This window comes from Schistocerca gregaria, chromosome 1 (assembly GCF_023897955.1).
Source record: "Schistocerca gregaria isolate iqSchGreg1 chromosome 1, iqSchGreg1.2, whole genome shotgun sequence".
NCBI lineage: Eukaryota > Metazoa > Arthropoda > Insecta > Orthoptera > Acrididae > Schistocerca > Schistocerca gregaria.
Genome location: NC_064920.1, coordinates 515,700,974 through 515,720,317, shown reverse-complemented (window position 1 = coordinate 515,720,317; position 19,344 = coordinate 515,700,974). Strand labels below are relative to the sequence as shown.

The 19,344-nt window shown below is 45.0% G+C and overlaps 1 protein-coding gene across 2 annotated transcripts in view; it reads right to left on the bottom strand.

Annotated features, from left to right (window-relative positions):
* The window catches only part of LOC126354548 (nardilysin-like), a 342,605-nt gene that overhangs the window by 151,838 nt on the left and 171,423 nt on the right, over positions 1 to 19,344 (bottom strand). For both annotated transcript variants that reach the window (XM_050004292.1, XM_050004300.1), the window contains exon 13: positions 17,558 to 17,708. In XM_050004292.1, the coding sequence (XP_049860249.1) occupies positions 17,558 to 17,708 (151 nt within the window). The remainder of the gene's footprint in view (positions 1 to 17,557; positions 17,709 to 19,344) is intronic.

Below are 19,344 nucleotides of genomic sequence, written 5' to 3'. Positions count from 1 at the left end.
CTCTGAACATGCGTCACTGATTTGCTTCAAATTTTTACACAATATGTTACAGTCCTGGATTTTCCAGTGTTTGATTATGGCTAACAGCTTTTCTTTTATTCACTGCTGTTTTCCTTTTTTCCCATGCATTACTACATTCAGTGTCCATCCTTCTTTCTCTTCTTTCCCACGTTTCATATGTCACCTTAAAAACCACACTGCTCGCTCTACTTCGAGCCACAGTGTATCAACTGTCTCGGCCACTCACAACACATGGCTACAAGACCTTGCTGATTGTTGGTGCAGTATTTCTCATCTCACATTAATCCCACCTATATCACTATTCCTAGACCTTCAGATTGATCAGTTTTGCATAGTTTCATGTGTTATTTCCTGTACCTACCTGTCCCACAAGAACTCGTATTTCACTCCTTCGCCTCTCTATTCCAGTTTGCACCTACTAACTTCACCTAATCTAATCACATCTGCTGCCCCCTTCTTCCCACTTATCTACACAAAGACCTGCAACCCACTTTACAATCTTTTTATTTATTTTTTCTTTGATCGCAATGTGTCTTCATGCCAATTTCAGTTGGTTTTCGCATTTCACTGTTGACCTATTCGCTCCGATTTCATCTTGCTTTCCCGTACTTCATCCGTTTCATTCTCTTCATGATTTTTCCCAAGTGTTTGGGTGTAATTTTGCATATATTTTTGATGTCTTTCTACATTATTTACGTATTTTTACGCATTTTTATCCTCCACTATGGATCCTTGCTCCTCCCACCTTCATCAATACAGAAAATTTTCCTTGTCCCTAGCCAGAACACACTTCCACATACTGTCCCTGCATTGTTGCTAGACTCATGAAAAGCCCCTAAATGGCCTTACCATCAAATTACCCATCTCCAACTGTCACCTGTCCTTCCACAATGGCCTCCAGCTGTTTTGATTCCCCCGATTCTTCACCCTCATCGACATAGTCCTGCAAAACCATATCAATCATGCCCAAACCACCTTGAAATACCTCCTCTCAATCCAAACAATTCTCCCGATATTCAATCCCAAATTCCTGGATCTGATATTACACATTGAAGCTCTTGCCCTCCACAAACTAGAGCAACATGCAGAACATCACCTCAAAAAACTCTCTAACCTGCTCACTTTCTACTCCCACCTTAGACTCCCACTATCCACCACCTCTACAGCTACCTCCAAACCTCTCCCACATCCCTTCATAACTGACAAACCATATCTCACAAAGCTACTATATTTATCCCATCCTTAAAAACTCCCTCCAACCACTGTACAGAATCCAGAACCTAAGACACAAAACACAGTAATGAACCTTTCCTCCAGAAGCCTTAGCCCCACAGAAGTATCAGTCCTTTCCAATGGTCTCACCTTTTGCCCCCCCCCCCCCACACACACACACACACAAATTCAATCATGCAGGACATGTTAAAGGACCTTCTCCTGGTCCCTTCAGTGGATTCACTTTTTCATCACCAGCCCTACCAATCAGAGACCAATGCTGAACCCTGCCTGACTCAATTCACCCCTCCATCCAACTGTGATCCACCCACACTGACCCAAACCACTCGCTGTAATCTTTCCAGAATTTCTTAACCTTGAACCTTGCCTCACCATCATTCCCCAAATTCTTCAGCATGCAAACCAACCTTACATTCACAGAAAGCATTGAAATCCACCACCTAAAAACCATTCCCAACCTTATAATCCTAGCTGCTGACAAAGGCTCCATCACTGTTGTTTTGAACACAAAGACTACTTGGCAGAAGGACTCTGCCAGATTCATCCATCTACAAACCTTGCCACAGTGATCCCATTCCAGAAATCCCAAAGAATCTCTCCTCAAATCCTTCGGCCCATCCCTCCACTCCATGCACTCCTACCTTCTCAATCTCACTTAAAGACCATAAACCCAACCTCCCAGGATGCCCCTCTGTGGCTGGTTACTTTGCCCCCACTGAGAGAATCTTTGGTTTTGTAGACCAACACCTTCATCCTATTACCCACAGCCTATCCTTCTGTATAAAAGGTACCAATTATTTCCTCCACTGACTCTCCACAGTTACTGTTCCTTTACCACATGGTGCCCTCCTCATCACTATTGATTCCACCTCCTTTCACACTAACATTCCTTATGCCCATAGCCTTCCCTCTACTGTACACCACCTTTACCAATGCCCAACGAATTCCAAACCTACAACCTCTTTCCAAGTCTCCATGACCAATTATATCCACATCCACAATTACTTCTCCTTTGAATGCACTGCCTACAAACAAATCTGAGGTACAGCTACAGGCACTCTCTTGGCACCGTTGCAAGCCAACCTATTCATGGGTCAGGAATCCTTCCTAAATACCCAGAATCTCAAACCCCTCACTTGGTTGAGATTCACTTATGATATCTCCATGATCTTGATTAAGGGTAAGGATACCCTATCTACGTTCCTCCAGAACCTCAACAGGTTCTCCCCCATTCACTTCACCTGGTCCTACTCAACCCAACAAGCTATCTTCTTTGATGTTGACCTTCACTTCAAACAAACCACGTTCCTTGATTTTGACCTCCACCGCAAAGACAGCCACATCAGAATCTCCATCCATATCAAACCTACCTCCATTTCAACAGCTGCCACTCATTCCATACCAAGAAGTCTCTTGATACAGTCTAGGCACCCTTGGCTGTCGCATCTTTGGTGACGGGTAGTCCCTTTCAAAATATACAGAGTCTCACCAAGGTCTTCACAGACTGTAACTATCCTCCCAACCTTGTACAAGAACAGGACTACCTGTGAAACCATTCATATGATGTACAAGCTAAGCTGCAGCCACTAAGCTACATACTGGATTTTCCACTGTTTGATAAGCTGCATATTTTTCAATATATACAATCTGTTATAACCTTTAATCACAATAATTGCGTGGAATTTCACACACTCTCTTAGAAACAATAGCTGACCACATGATTACAACTCAGTCTCTCGTATTCGACTGCTGTGCCGTGACATGCGGCCGGTGCCGTTCGTAGCTAGGTGGCGCTCCCGCGCTCATCCGATTTGCGGAGCGCCTCTATCGCCGTTTGTGCGTACTGTCGTGGCGGCACTGTTAAATGTCGTGGCACTATCACAACACTTTTCCCCCCTTGAAAAAAATAAACACTCACTTCCTTGGAGACATGGACAGCGCAGAGACATCCATGGCCTCTTGTGAGGCCCCGAGGAGATCCCGCGCAGAGACACGGGAGTATGGTCGAAAATGTCCAGGACGGAAGCTCGTGCGTGGAACGTGCCTCCTGGATGAGATGATGGGTGAAAACTCCAGAGCAGCATCCATAGGTGTCATTGACCTGGGAGTGTGCTCCAGTGAGATGGGTCCCGGAGAAGGCGGCGTCGCGACTGGGGCCGGTTCCGGAGTACTTGGAAGCGGCAGCGACGGCGGCTGCATCAACACGGATGGTAGATCGGCAGCAGCGACAGGACCGGCGTCTCGAGCTGGTGGAGGCGAAGGATGGGGTGGTGGCACAGGCGTGGCCACCACTCGTGGGCGCATCTGGTCGTAATGGCGAACAACCGTGCCGTCGCCCGTACGGATTTCACAAAGCCGGCGGCCGCGAAGAGCCTTGACCACCCCTGGAATCCATTTAGGGCGAGATCCATACCCTCGTGCCCACACGTCGGCGCCCACCGAGTATTTTCCCGCACTAGGGGACACAGTACAAGGCCTGACAGGGTGAAGCAGGTGCAGTAGAGTGCGCGGTTGGCGGCCATGCAAGAGTTCAGCAGGGCTGCGATCACCCAGAGGCGTGAAGCGATAAGAACTCAGAAATTGCAGCAGGGCGTCATCTGTGGAAAAATCACTAAGGAATTTCTTCATCTGGCATTTGAAAGTGCGGACAAGGCGCTCGACCTCCCCATTCGATTGCGGATGGAAGGGAGGTGCGGTAACATGATGAATCCCTTGTCCAGTACAAAAATCACGGAAGGCCTGCGAAGAGAACTGAGGGCCATTGTCCGTGACGATCGTGGATGGAAGACCTTCTAGCGCAAAGATTTTGGACAAAGCCAGCGTCGTCGCCACAGTGGTGGGCGACGGACATCTAACAAGAAATGGAAACTTCGAGAAGGCGTCAATCAACAGTAGCCAATAAGTACCGAGGAAGGGGCCAGCAAAGTCGGCGTGCACCCGTTCCCATGGCTGAGCTGGATCAGGCCACGGAGAGGGCATTGTACGAGGTGCCGCCAGTTGTTGAGCACACTGGCCACATGCAGCAACCATATGGGCGATGTCCGAATCAATGCCGGGCCAATAAACGTGCCTGCGGGCCAGGGACTTAGTCCGAGAAATACCCCAATGGCCTCCGTGCAACAGTTTGAGAACATCTTTGCGAAGAGAGGCTGGCACCACGACCCGTGGAGATGCGCCATCCGTGGCCAGAAGAACAACACCATCACGAACAGACAGACGAAGGCGCAAGGCATGGTAGTTGCGAAGGGGATCCGATGCCCGGCCCCTGGTCCTGTCCGGCCAACCTCGTTGAACAAAACCGATCACCCGACGCAGGACCGGGTCCCGCGCAGTAGCTGACGCGACCTGCGAACCTGTAAGTGGAAAGCCCTCGACCGCACGACGTTCTTCCTCATCAATGTGGAAACAGAGGAGTTCATCACGATCGAAAACAGGGTCGGGGCCCATCGGCAATCGCGACAATGCATCAGCGTTGGCGTGCTGGGCCGTGGGGCGATAGTGAATCTCATAATGAAAACGAGACAAGTATAAGGCCCAACGTTGCAGGCGGTGAGCTGCCTTATCCGGAAGTGATGCCGAGGGGCTGAACAGAGAGACCAGCGGTTTGTGGTCGGTGATGAGGTGAAACTTAGAACCATACAAAAAAACGCTGAACTTTTTTAGAGCATAAATGATAGCGAGCGCCTCCTTTTCGATTTGAGAGTAACGCCGTTGCGCCTCGTTGAGGGTCTTGGAAGCATAGGCAATGGGTCGTTCCGACCCATCCTCATACCGATGGGCGAGAACCGCCCCTAGACCATACTGTGACGCGTCAGTCGCCAGAACCAAGTGCTGACCTGGACGGAATGTGGCAAGACAAGGCGCCGACTGCAAATGAGCCTTCAGGTGGACAAAAGCCTGCTCACACCCGTCGGACCAACAGAAGGGGACGTTTTTGCGTAACAGCTGATGCAGAGGATAAGCTACCGCTGCTGCGGATGGAATGAATTTGTGATAATAAGCAATCTTGCCGAGAAACGCTTGAATTTCTTTGACCGTAGACGGCCGGGGTAGAGCGTTAATGGCCGCAACGTGCTTACGGAGAGGGCGTATGCCCTCACGGGACAAGTGGAAACCAAGATACTCAATGGAGGGTTGGAAGAACTGTGACTTGTCCAGATTGCACCTCAACCCTGCCGAATGCAGAACCCGAAACAGTGAACGTAAATTACGAAGGTGCTCCGCAGTGCAGGCTCCCGTGACAACAATGTCATCCAGATAGTTTATGCAGCCGGGAACGGAAGCCGTGAGCTGTTCCAAAAACCGCTGAAAGATGGCCGGTGCGCTAGCGACGCCAAATGGTAATCGCTGGTACTGATACAACCCACAAGGAGTGTTGATAACGAGAAATTCCTTGGAAGGAGCGTCCAACGGCAACTGATGGTACGCCTCCGATAAGTCAAGTTTGGAAAAGAACTGGCCCCCAGCGAGCTTGGTAAACAACTCCTCAGGACGAGGAAGAGGATAAGTGTCAATGAGGCTCTGAGCGTTGACAGTGGCTTTAAAGTCACCACACAATCGCAGACTCCCGTTTGGTTTAGAAACCACCACGATCGGCGATGCCCATTCGCTGGAGGTAACCGGAAGGAGAATCCCTGAAGCTGTTAACCTGTCTAGCTCAGCCTTGACAGGTGCACGCAACGCCACCGGAATAGGGCGTGCCCGGAAAAACTTAGGGCGAGCCGTAGGTTTAAGAGTAATGTGGGCTGCAAAATCCTTGGCACAACCCAGACCAGCAGAGAACACGGACGAAAATTCACAACACAATCCATCCAGCTGTTGATACGGAATGTCCTCAGATATGAGGTGCACATCATCATCAATGGAGAACCCGAACAACTGGAAAGCATCATCACCGAACAGGTTTTCAGTGCCCGCATGATCCACCACATAAAACGTGAGGGGCCGAACAACAGACTTGTAGGCAGTGGAAGCATCAAACTGGCCCATGATAGGAATTTTTTGCTGATTATGAGTCCTCAGATTGCGCGTAACTGGAGACAAAGGAGGGGAGCCCAACGCCAAATACGTGCGAGAATTAATGAGAGTTACTGCAGAGCCAGTGTCCACTTGCATGCGGATGTCTTTATTCAGAACACAAACAGTAACAAACAACTTATTTGTTTGAGAAAGCACACAGTGAACATCCATGTCCGACGCCTCGTCCTCGTCGACAGGAACTTTATGGGACTGACACACAGAAGCAATGTGGCCTTTTTTCCTACATGAATTACACGTAGCCCAACGTTTTGGTCACGCTGCCCTCTCGTGCTGTACGAAACAACGGGGGCAAGAAGGAAGCGCGGAACGAACCGGCTTCTGTGGTTGCTGGTTTCGCTGCGAGCGTTACGGCCCAACGCGACGTTGTTTACGCGAGTGAACCGCCGCCACATCTTCGTTCTCCTGTGCAACAGGCAAATTGTCCTTGTCGAGAGTTGACTGTACAGCGCCTACATCACACCACGCGTCTATTTGCGCGCCAGCAGCGTGAGACACTTCAAAGGATTGAGCGATGCTTAGAACTTCCGACAACGACGGGTTTGGCAGTTGTAGGGCACGTTGCCGAACTTCTTTATCAGGAGCAAGCCGTAGAATCGCATCCCTAACCATTGAATCAGCATAAGACTCGTGATGAGTGTCCGTGACAAACTGACATTTCCTACTCAGGCCGTGTAGTTCCGCCGCCCAAGCCCGGTAAGATTGATGGGGCTGTTTACGACACTGGTAGAACGCCACGCGGGCGGCAACGACGTGGGTGTTTTTTCGATAATAGGCTGACAATAAGTCACACATTTCTTGGAAGGACAGGGAGGCTGGTTCCCGCAGAGGGGCTAACTGAGATAGCAGCTGATAGACTCGAGGGGAAATCCAAGATAGAAATAACGACTTACACATAGGAGCGTCGACAACGCCGAAAGCCAAGAAGTGTTGCCGCAAACGCTTCTCATAATTCTCCCAGTCTTCAGCGGCCTCGTCGTAAGGAGGGAATGGAGGCGGAGAAGAGGAAGACAGACGATGAGTAAGCGACGTCGACAACGCCTGAATCGCTGCCGTCAGCTGTGTTTGTTGTTCAATGAGCGCTTGCATAAGCTGTTCCATGTCTGCCCCGTCACGAACACGCAAATCAACAACGCGGTGAAAATATCCCGACCTCGTCGCCAAAAAGTGTTATAACCTTTAATCACAATAATTGCATGGAATTTCACGCACTCTCTTAGAAACAATAGCTGACCACATGATTACAACTCAGTCTCTCGTATTCGACTGCTGTGCCGTGACATGCGGCCGGTGCCGTTCGTAGCTAGGTGGCGCTCCCGCGCTCATCCGATTTGCGGAGCGCCTCTATCGCCGTTTGTGCGTACTGTCGTGGCGGCACTGTTAAATGTCGTGGCACTATCACAACACAATCCACCCAAATATAAATGACAAAAATGTTGAAAATCAAACAATGGAAAATCCAGGATGGAATGTAACAATATTATGAGAAGGAAAGTTGCTAATCACCACATAGCAGAGATGCTGAGTCGTAGACAGGCACAACAAAAAGATTTTCGCACTTAAAGCTTTCGGCCAATGGCCTTTGTCAACAGCAAACACACACACACACACACACACACACACACACACACACACACACACACACACAAACTGCAGTCTCAGGTAACTGAAACCACACTGTGAGCAGAAGCGCCAGTGCATGACGTGAGTGGCGACAGGGTGAGGGAGGGATAGCATAGTGGAGATGGCGAACAGTGAAGTGCTGCAGGTTGGGCAGCGGGCACGGGAGAGGTGGGGAGGAGGGGCAATAGTGGCAAAGGAGAGACATAGAGAAGAATAGAGAGAAATAAATAAAAAGAAATAAATAAAGGCTGGGTGTGGTGGTGGAAAGATGGCTGAATGGGTGAGGACAGCGACTAATGAAAGTTGAGGCCAGGAGGGTAACAGAAACGTAGGATGTATTGCAGGGAAAGTTCCCACCTGCGCATTTAAGAAAAGCTGGTGTTGGTGGAAAGGATCCATATGGCACAGGCTTTGAAGCAGGCATTGAAATGAAGGATATCATGTTTGGCAGTGGTTTCAGCAACAGGGTGGTCCACTTGTTTCTTGACCACAGTTTGTCTGTGGCCATTCATGCAGACAGACAGCTTGTTGGTTGTCATGCCTTCATAGAATGCAGCACAGTGGTTGATGCTTAGCTTGTAGACCACATGACTGGCTTCACAAGTGACTGGCTTCACAAGTAGCCCTGCCTTTCATGGGATAGGTGATGTTAGTGACTGGACTGGAGTAGATGGTGATGGGAGGATATATGGGACAGGTCTTTCATCTGTTACAGGGGTATGAGACATGAGGTAAGGGATTCGGAGCCGGGGTTGTGTAAGGATGGATGAGTATATTGTGCAGGTTCAGTGGACAGTGGAATACCACTGTGAGAGGGGTGGGACGGATAGTGGGCAGGGCATTTCCCTTCAGGACATGATGAGAGGTAATTGAAACCCTGGTGGAGAATGTAATTCAGTTGCTCTAGTCCTGGGTGGTTTAAGTTACGAAAGAAATGCTCCTCTGAGGCCTGACGGTGGGGCTTTGGGAGGTGGCGGAAGACTGGAAAGATAAGGCATGGGAGATTTGTTTCTGTCCACAGATGGAAGGATAATTAAGGTCAGTGGAGGCTTCAGTGAGACCCTCGGTATATTTCGAGACAGACCACTCGTCACTGCAGATGTGACAACCTGAGGTGGGTCGGCCGCGGTGGTCTCGCGGTTCTAGGCGCTCAGTCTGGAATCGCGCGACTGCTACGGTCGCAGGTTCGAATCCTGCCTCGGGCATGGATGTGTGTGATGTCCTTAGGTTAGTTAGGTTTACGTAGTTCTAAGTTCTAGGGGACTGATGACCACAGATGTTAAGTCCCATAGTGCTCAGAGCCATTTGAACCATTTTTTGAACCTCGAGTGGCTAGGCTGTACAGAAGGAATTTCTTAGCATGGAACGGGTGGCAGCTGTCAAAGTGGAGATATTGTCGGTGGTTAGTAGGTTTGATATGGACGGAGGTACTGATGTAGCCATCTTCCACGTGGAGGTCAATATCTAGGAAGGTGGCTTGTTGGGTTGAGTACGACCAGGTGAGGAAATGGGGGACAAGTTGTTGAGGTTCTGGAGGAATGTGGATAGGGTGTCCTCACCTTCAATCCATATAGCAAAGGTGTCATCAATGAATCTGAACGAGGTGAGAGGTTTAGGATTCTAAGTTTTAAGAGGAAGGGTTCCTCTAAATGGTTCATGAATAGGTTGGCATACGATGGTGCCACGTGGGGGCCCACAGTGGTACCATGGATTTGTTTGTAAGTAATACCTTCAATACTAAAAGGTATCAGATATATTATATAATAGTAAGACAGAGATTTAGGAATCAGGTTTTAAATTGTAGGACATTTCCAGGGGCAGATGTGGACTCTGACCACAATCTATTGGTTATGACCTGTAGGTTAAAACTGAAGAAACTGCAAAAAGGTGGGAATTTAAGGACATGGGATCTGGATAAGCTGAAAGAACCAGAGGTTGTACAGAGTTTCAAGGAGAGAATAAGGGAACAATTGACAGGAATGGGGGAAAGAAACACAGTAGAAGAAGAATGGGTAGCTCTGAGGGATGAAGTAGTGAAGGCAGCAGAGGATAAAGTAGGTAAAAAGACGAGGGCTGCTAGAAATCCTTGGGTAACAGAAGAAATATTGAATTTAATTGATGAAAGGAGAAAATATAAAAATGCAGTAAATGAAGCAGGCAAAAAGGAATACAAACGTTTCAAAAATAAGATCGACAGGAAGTGCAAAATGGCTAAGCAGGGATGGCTAGAGGACAAATGTAAGGATGTAGAAGCTTATCTCACTAGGGGTAAAATAGATACTGCCTACAGGAAAATTAAAGAGACCATTGGAGAGAAGAGAGCCACGTGAATGAATATCAAGAGCTCAGATGGAAACCCAGTTCTAAGCAAAGAAGGGAAGGCATAAAGGTGGAAGGAGTATATAGAAGGTTTATACAAGGGCGATGTACTTGAGGACAATATTATGGAAATGTAACAGGATGTAGATGAAGACGAAATGGGAGATAAGATACCGCGTGAAGATTTTGACAGAGCACTGAAAGACCTGAGTCGAAACAAGGCTCCCGGAGTGGACAACATTCCATTAGAACTACTGATGACCTTGGGAAAGCCAGTCATGACAAAACTCTACCAGCTGGTAAGCAATATGTATGAGACAGGCGAAATACCCTCAGACTTCAAGAAGAATATAATAATTCCAATCCCAAAGAAAGCAGGTGCTGACAGATGTGAAAATTACCGAGCTATCAGTTTAATAAGTCACAGCTGCAAAATACTAACGCGAATTCTTTACAGACGAATGGAAAAACTGGTAGATGCGGACCTTGGGGGGGGGGGGGGGGGGGGGGGGGGATCAGTTTGGATTCCATAGAAATGTTGGAACACGTGAGGCAATACTGACCTTACGACTTATCTTAGAAGAAAGATTAAGAAAAGGCAAACCTACGTTTCTAGCATTTGTAGACTTAGAGAAAGCTTTTGACAATGTTGACTGGAATACTCTCTTTAAAATTCTGAAAGTGGCAGGGATAAAATAGAGGGAGCGAAAGGCTATTTACAATTTGTACAGAAACCAGATGGCAGTTATTAGAGTCGAGGGGCATGAAAGGGAAGCAGTGGTTGGGAAAGGAGTGAAACAGGGTTGTAGCCTCTCCCCGATGTTATTCAATCTGTATATTGAGCAAGCAGTAAAGGAAACAAAAGAAAAATTTGGAGTAGGTATTAAAATTCATGGAGAAGAAGGAAAAACTTTGAGGTTTGCCAATGAGACGGCAAAGGACTTGGAAGAGCAGTTGAACGGAATGGACAGTGTCTTGAAAGGAGGATATAAGATGAACATCAACAAAAGCAAAACGAGGATAATGGAATGTAATCAAATTAAATCGGGTGATGCTAAGGGAATTAGATTAGGAAATGAGACACTTAAAGTAGTAAAGGAGTTTTGCTATTTAGGAAGTAAAATAACTGATGATGGTCGAAGTAGAGAGGATATAAAATGTAGACTGGCAATGGCCAGGAAAGCGTTTCTGAAGAAGAGAAATTTGTTAACATCGAATATAGATTTATGTATCAGGAAGTCGTTTCTGAAAGTATTTGTTTGGAGTGTAGCCATGTATGGAAGTGAAACATGGACGATAACTAGTTAGGACAAGAAGAGAATAGAAGCTTTCGAAATGTGGTGCTACAGAAGAATGCTGAAGATAAGGTGGATAGATCACGTAACAAATGAGGAGGTATTGAATAGGATTGGGGAGAAGAGAAGTTTGTGGCACAACTTGACTAGAAGAAGGGATCGGTTAGTAGGACATGTTTTGAGGCCTCAAGGGATCACAAATTTAGCATTGGAGGACAGCGTGGAGGGTAAAAATCGTAGAGGGAGACCAAGAGAAGAATACACTAAGCAGATTCAGAAGGATATAGGTTGCAATAGGTACTGGGAGATGAAGAAGCTTGCATCTACATCTACATCTACATCTACATCTACATCCATACTCCGCAAGCCACCTGACGGTGTGTGGCAGAGGGTACCCTGAGTACCTCTATCGGTTCTCCCTTCTATTCTAGTCCCGTATTGTACGTGGAAAGAAGGATTGTCGGTATGCTTCTGTGTGGGCTCTAATCTCTCTGATTTTATCCTCATGGTCTCTTCGCGAGATATACGTAGGAGGGAGCAATATACTGCTTGACTCTTCGGTGAAGGTATGTTCTCGAAACTTTAACAAAAGCCCGTACCAAGCTACTGAGCGTCTCTCCTGCAGAGTCTTCCACTGGAGTTTATCTATCATCTCAGTAACGCTTTCGCGATTACTAAATGATCCTGTAACGAAGAGCGCTGCTCTCCGTTGGATCTTCTCTATCTCTTCTATCAACCCTATCTGGTGGGGATCCCACACTGCTGAGCAGTATTCAAGCAGTGGGCGAACAAGCGTACTGTAACCTACTTCCTTTGTTGTCGGATTGCATTTCCTTAGGATTCTTCCAATGAATCTCAGTCTGGCATCTGCTTTACCGACGATCAACTTTATATGATCATTCCATTTTAAATCACTCCTAATGCGTACTCCCAGATAATTTATGGAATTAATTGCTTCCAGTTGCTGACCTGCTATTTTGTAGCTAAATGATAAGGGACCTATCTTTCTATGTATTCGCATCACAATACACTTATCTACATTGAGATTCAATTGCCATTCCGTGCACCATGCGTCAATTCGCTGCAGATCCTCCTGCATTTCAGTACAATTTTCCATTGTTGCAATCTCTCGATACACCACAGCATCATCTGCAAAAAGCCTCAGTGAACTTCCGATGTCATCCACCAGGTCATTTATGTATATTGTGAATAGCAACGGTCCTATGACACTCCCCTGCGGCACATCTGAAATCACTCTTACTTCGGAAGACTTCTCTCCATTGAGAATGACATGCTGCGTTCTGTTATCTAGGAACTCCTCAATCCAATCACACAATTGATCTGATAGTCCGTATGCTCTTACTTTGTTCATTAAACGACTGTGGGGAACTGTGTCAAACGCCTTGCGGAAGACAAGAAACACGGCATCTACCTGTGAACCCGTGTCTAAGGCCCTCTGAGTCTCGTGGACGAATAGCGCGAGCTGGGTTTCACACGACCGTCTTTTTCGAAACCCATGCTGATTCCTAGAGAGTAGATTTCTAGCCTCCAGAAAAGACATTATACTCAAACATAATACGTGTTCCAAAATTTTACAACTGATAGACGTTAGAGATATAGGTCTATAGTTCTGCACATCTGTTCGACGTCCCTTCTCGAAAACGGGGATGACCTGTGCCCTTTTCCAATCGTTTGGAACGCTTCGCTCTTCTAGAGACCTACGGTACACCACTGCAAGAAGGGGGGCAAGTTCCTTCACGTACTCTGTGTAAAATCGAACTGGTATCCCATCAGGACCAGCGGCCTTTCCTCTTTTGAGCGCAGGATAGAGTAGCATGGAGAGCTGCATCAAACCAGTCTCAGGACTGAAGACAACAACAACAACAACAACAACAACAACAACAACAACAACACCTTCAAAGGAGAAGGTTGTGTACAACCTCGGCTCTCAATCCCTTACCTCAGGGCTCGTACCCCTGTAATAGACCTAGATGCAATACCTGTCCCGTACATCCTCCGACCACCACCTACTCCAGTCCAGTCACTAACATCACTTACTCCATCAAAAGCAGGGCTACCTGTGAAACCAGTCATGTGGCCTACAAGCTAAGCTGCAACCACTGTGCTGCATTCTATGTAGGCATGACAACCAGCAAGTTGTATGTCCACACGAATAGCCACCGATAAACTGTGGCCAAGAAACAAGTGGACCACCCTGTTGCTGAACATGCAGCCAAACACGATATTCTTCATTTCAATAACTGCTTCACAGCTGGTGCCGTATGGATCCTTCCCAACAACACCAGCTTTTCTGAATTGCGCAGGTGGGGACTTTCCCTGCAGTACGTCCTATGTTCCCGTAACCCTCCTGGCCTCAACTTTGCCCGCTGTAGTGGCCGAGAGGTTCTAGGAACTTCAGTCCGGAACAAGCTGCTGCTATGGTCGCTGGTTCCAATCCTGCCTCAGGCATGGATGTGTGTGACGTCCTTAGGTTAGTTAGGTTTAAGCAGATGTTAAGTCCCATAGTCCTCAGTGCCATTTGAACCATTTGAGCCTCAACCTTCGTTATTTGTGTCCTCGCCCATCCAGCCCCTTCCCTGCTCCCATTTCAGCACTACACAGCCATCATTCCACCACCACACCCAGACTTTTATTTATTTATTTATTTTATTTTTCATTTATTTTTATTTATTTCTCTCTACTCCTCTCTATGTCTCTCCTTTTCCGCTATCCCGCCCCACTACCAGCCGCCTAACCTGTATAATCTAAAGTCTGAGTATAGGTCATGGTCACACTACATGTTATGTATTAGCTTTCATTATAGTTTATTAGATGTGGAAAACCCGATTTTTACTTTGGGGTTTTTGAAAATATTTGGGTTCTTCTGTGATAGAGTGCCAATGTATAGGATGCTAGATATATATTTGTTTCTATCTTCTTCTTATGTGGTGTCTGGTTTGTTCTTAACTTTCTCTAGAGTTGTGTCAACCATGGAAGCAGTATAATTATTGATAACTGGATCTGTTTCACTGTGTTTATTTCCTATTGCATGTTTTCTTGGCTTTAAGGTAGTTTGTTTACTCTATGTAGCACTGACTCAACACTGCCTGTTTATGGATGTTAGCTTGTGGTTGGCTTGTCATAACATTCTGTGAATTTTTTATTTTATTTTATTTTCCTTATTTTATTTTTATGTTGTTCAAACACAAAAAATCAAAGATGTACTAATACCTACAAATGGCAACTTTGTCTCTCTTGACATCACAAACCTCTTCATAAATATCTCGATGCAAGAAGTAACGTCTATTAATGAAGTAATTCTACTAAGATACAGTAAAATATCTATAACAGAAACAGATGAAATAATATGACTGCTGCATTTAATACTAAACTGTTGTGGGATATTAGTGTGCAACTGAGTCTGGACTTAAACTAGCTCCTTAAGTTGGACAAAATTTCAATGAAATCAATCATTTGAATAGGTGTGGGTAGTGGTGTAAAATACCTGGGCAAACGCCCAAAATTCATAAGTGCAGAGGCATTTATGCATTCTAAAGATTAATTGATAAGTGGCACTTATAAAAAAAAAAAGTAAGCTGATATTTTGTACTGGAAAAGGTGTTTAGCAACACTGCTTCTTTAGTGGTTGAGTAACCAAGTTGAAACAGCTGCTTGATAGTTATGGTAGAGTAATATGGGGAAACAAATTGGACAAGAAAGATAACTTTTTACATCTTTAATGAGATCAGTTTTCTCTTCACAGCAATGCAGTCACATGGAAGTAGATAAAGAAATCAGCACAACAGAAAACTATAGTCTATCATTACTGAAAACAGTTTAACATTTAAGAACACATTTATCATGAAGAAACACATCCCAACTGTTTAATTCATTCCGTAATAATTTTGTTATCAATAATCATTCTTCAGTAATATTCAGAGATTGACATGGATTATGAAGTGTGTTGCATTACAAACAATGACCTAAGGTCACTTTTTCTCCCTGCACTACCTATCACTACACAGCTGTTCAACGCACAGAGTGTGTGTGATGGGTGGGTGGGGGGGTGGGGGGGTTGGGGGGACCGCATGTTAGAGAGAGAGAGAGAGAGAGAGAGAGAGAGAGAGAGAGAGAGAGAGAGAGAGAGAGAGAAGAACTGGTAGACAGAAAAAGGACATTATAAATGACAAGCAGCTGTCAGCAACACGTGCCCTTTCTTAGTACAGCAAGTTGGAATGCTAGTAAAAAAAAACACCAACCATGCTTATCTCTCGTTTCCTAATGTTCTTGGTAATAAAGGCAATGAATGCTATTATGTCCATTTACTAACTTTTAATACCGGGAGTATCATCTCATCCCTTACTTTAACTGGTAAATTACACAGTCTAGCAGTAAAAACTTTAAAAAGTACTTTTTCATAAATGCCCTGATTTTGGGCCCTTAAGACTGCTTTGGTCAAATTTCTAAGCAAATGCTCACTTACAAATGTCTTGCCCGCTGGGAATTTGCCTGGCCCAAATCACTACATCTACATCTACATGACTACTCTGCAATTCACATTTAAGTGCTTGGCAGAGGGTTCATCGAACCACAATCATACTATCTCTCTACTATTCCACTCCCGAACAGCGAGCGGGAAAAACGAACACCTAAACCTTTCTGTTCGAGCTCTGATTTCTCTTATTTTATTTTGATGATCATTCCTACCTATGTAGGTTGGGCTCAACAAAATATTTTCGCATTCGGAAGAGAAAGTTGGTGACTGAAATTTCGTAAAAAGCTCTCGCCGCGACGAAAAACGTCTATGCTGTAATGACTTCCATCCCAACTCGTGTATCATATCTGCCACACTCTCTCCCCTATAACGCGATAATACAAAACGAGCTGCCCTTCTTTGCACCCTCTCGATGTCCTCCGTCAATCCCACCTGGTAAGGATCCCACACCGCGCAGCAATATTCTAACAGAGGACGAACGAGTGTAGTGTAAGCTGTCTCTTTAGTGGACTTGTTGCATCTTCTAAGTGTCCTGCCAATGAAACGCAACCTTTGGCTCGCCTTCCCGACAATATTATCTATGTGGTCCTTCCAACTGAAGTTGTTCGTAATTTTAACACCCAGGTACTTAGTTGAATTGACAGCCTTGAGAATTGTACTATTTATCGAGTAATCGAATTCCAACGGATTTCTTTTGGAACTCATGTGGATTATCTCACACTTTTCGTTATTTAGCGTCAACTGCCACCTGACACACCATACAGCAATCTTTTCTAAATCGCTTTGCAGCTGATACTGGTCTTCGGATGACCTTACTAGACGGTAAATTACAGCATCATCTGCGAACAACCTAAGAGAACTGCTCAGTATGTCACCCAGGTCATTTATATAGATCAGGAACAGTAGAGGTCCCAGGACGCTTCCCTGGGGAACACCTGATATCACTTCAGTTTTACTCGATGATTTGCCGTCTATTACTATGAACTGCGACCTTCCTGACAGGAAATCACGAATCCAGTCGCACAACTGAGACGATACCCCATAGCTCCGCAGCTTGATTAGAAGTCGCTTGTGAGGAACGGTGTCAAAAGCTTTCCGGAAATCTAGAAATACGGAATCAACTTGAGATCCCCTGTCGATAGCGGCCATTACTTCGTGCGAATAAAGAGCTAGCTGCGTTGCACAAGAGCGATGTTTTCTGAAGCCATGCTGATTACGTGTCAATAGATCGTTCCCTTCGAGGTGATTCATAATGTTTGAATACAGTATATGCTCCAAAACCCTACTGCAAACCGACGTCAATGATATAGGTCTGTAGTTAAATGGATTACTCCTACTACCCTTCTTGAACACTGGTGCGACCTGCGCAATTTTCCAATCTGTAGGTACAGATCTATCGGTGAGGTGTGAATTAGTAATTTACTATAGAGCTTTTCTTGTGCTGTACCATAAAATGTGTGCGATTCCAACACAAAATAGATTACACTAATCCTGCAAGTTCACATTCGATTAAAGGATTGTAGTAAATACTTACATGCAATTTATGGCTGTATCCATCAATTTTGATAACAATTCCTCGTGGCTTTGCAGTAATAACTGTTTTCATTCCCACCACTTCAGCAGGATACAAATCTTCTGCAACATGTCGGTTGAAGATCTTCACAAACAACTCCAACATTACATAGCTAGGAAATGCAAAGAACTATTACAGCAAAACTTATATTGACTGTTAATTATTATTACAAGGCTAGTTAAATGCCATTATTGCCACATACTTGAAAGGCCAATCAAAAATTTTAATTGCCATTATTAAAAAAAAAATTAGATTGAACCTTTGGACATGGTAATTTAAAACATTGAGGTCATAATGTGGAATGTAGCACAAAAAGTTTCTATTCACATTGTGAATAATGATGCAGACAGAGAATCTTTGCAAATAAACAGAGAATATGCAATAATGAAGCTTTTTAAAGTGAAGTGTGGCACGTTATTCTGGAAATGATATGTCCCATTTCCCTTCTCTTTACTGGCCAATGAAAGATGTCCGCGAGTTAAGGTAGTTAGTAAGTAGGAAGCACCCCACTTTCGGGAGGTGTTTAATGGTGAGTGCAGATCAGAGTTTTACCAATTCTGTTCCATCTATGAGACAGGCCTCGAACAGGTGCTTATACCCATTGGGTGGAGTTGTCTGCTCATTGGTGACACAGATGAATGGCATGGAGAGAATTTGATCTCCACAACGTCAAAGAAGTACTTGCCAGATAACAAATGGTGTTGAAATGTATTTTTACCAATTATTATTTCCTGGATGGACTCTCACTGATATACATTCTCTTGTCTCACTGGAATACAAGCAGATACAGTTGATCTGTATTTGTCTTGAACTGTATATGATTGGTAATACATCAAGTTCAAACTATCTTGGCGTGTTATTCCAGTGGATACATTGGAAAAGAGAATTCTCTTTCAGCACCTTTCATCACAGAAGGAGAAGAGTCTACTGGGAAGATCTGATCCATGGTTAAAGGAGTACTGATTAGCAGGATCTTTTAAGCCCAAGAATTATAGCAACTGATAAACATATTGCAAGTCCTTTGATGAATTTAAATTACAAAAATTCTACAGATCAAGCAATGAACTGTTTTACCTAGGAACACCTACCACCAAAATAGTAAAAGCAGAAAGAAACATTTCAGTTGAGGATGTGACAGGATGTAAAAGGAAAGAAGGTGTGAAGAAAGTATGGAAAAGAAGATAACAGAATTTTTTCCCCTTTTTAAAAAATTAAGAAAGAAGATATGTCATTGCTCAGGGCAATCAAAGTCAACAACAGAAAGTCTAGCAAAGCACATGCTGTGTGGTTGGATTCTAATCAGTAAAATATTAAAGTAGAAGATGTTTGTTTTGTCTGTAATTAGAAAAAGAAGAAATTATTTTTATAATAGGAAGATATGAATTTTGATTGTACATAGCAAGAGAGTCAGCCATCAAAACACTGTGGGTGTTAATGGATTAGTAGACATCAGTCACATACACACATTTGTAATTGCAATGCCGGAGAGTTACATCAGGTTTTGAGAAGAAGTGGGCCAACTTTTCAGCAGAGGACGGACCCCTCGGCAGCAGTTTAACTCGACACACGCTCTATAGTGCCACTAGTTACCTACCACCTGCTATACCATGGCAGTTTCAACATCAGCCCACTACAGTTGATTTCCATGAAGCATCTGCAGCTTGCCGGCATATCCACAGCAGTTCACTGCAGCACGAGGTTACAACATCAAGTTATGTGTATTAGTCACAATTCTTCCTACTTTCCTG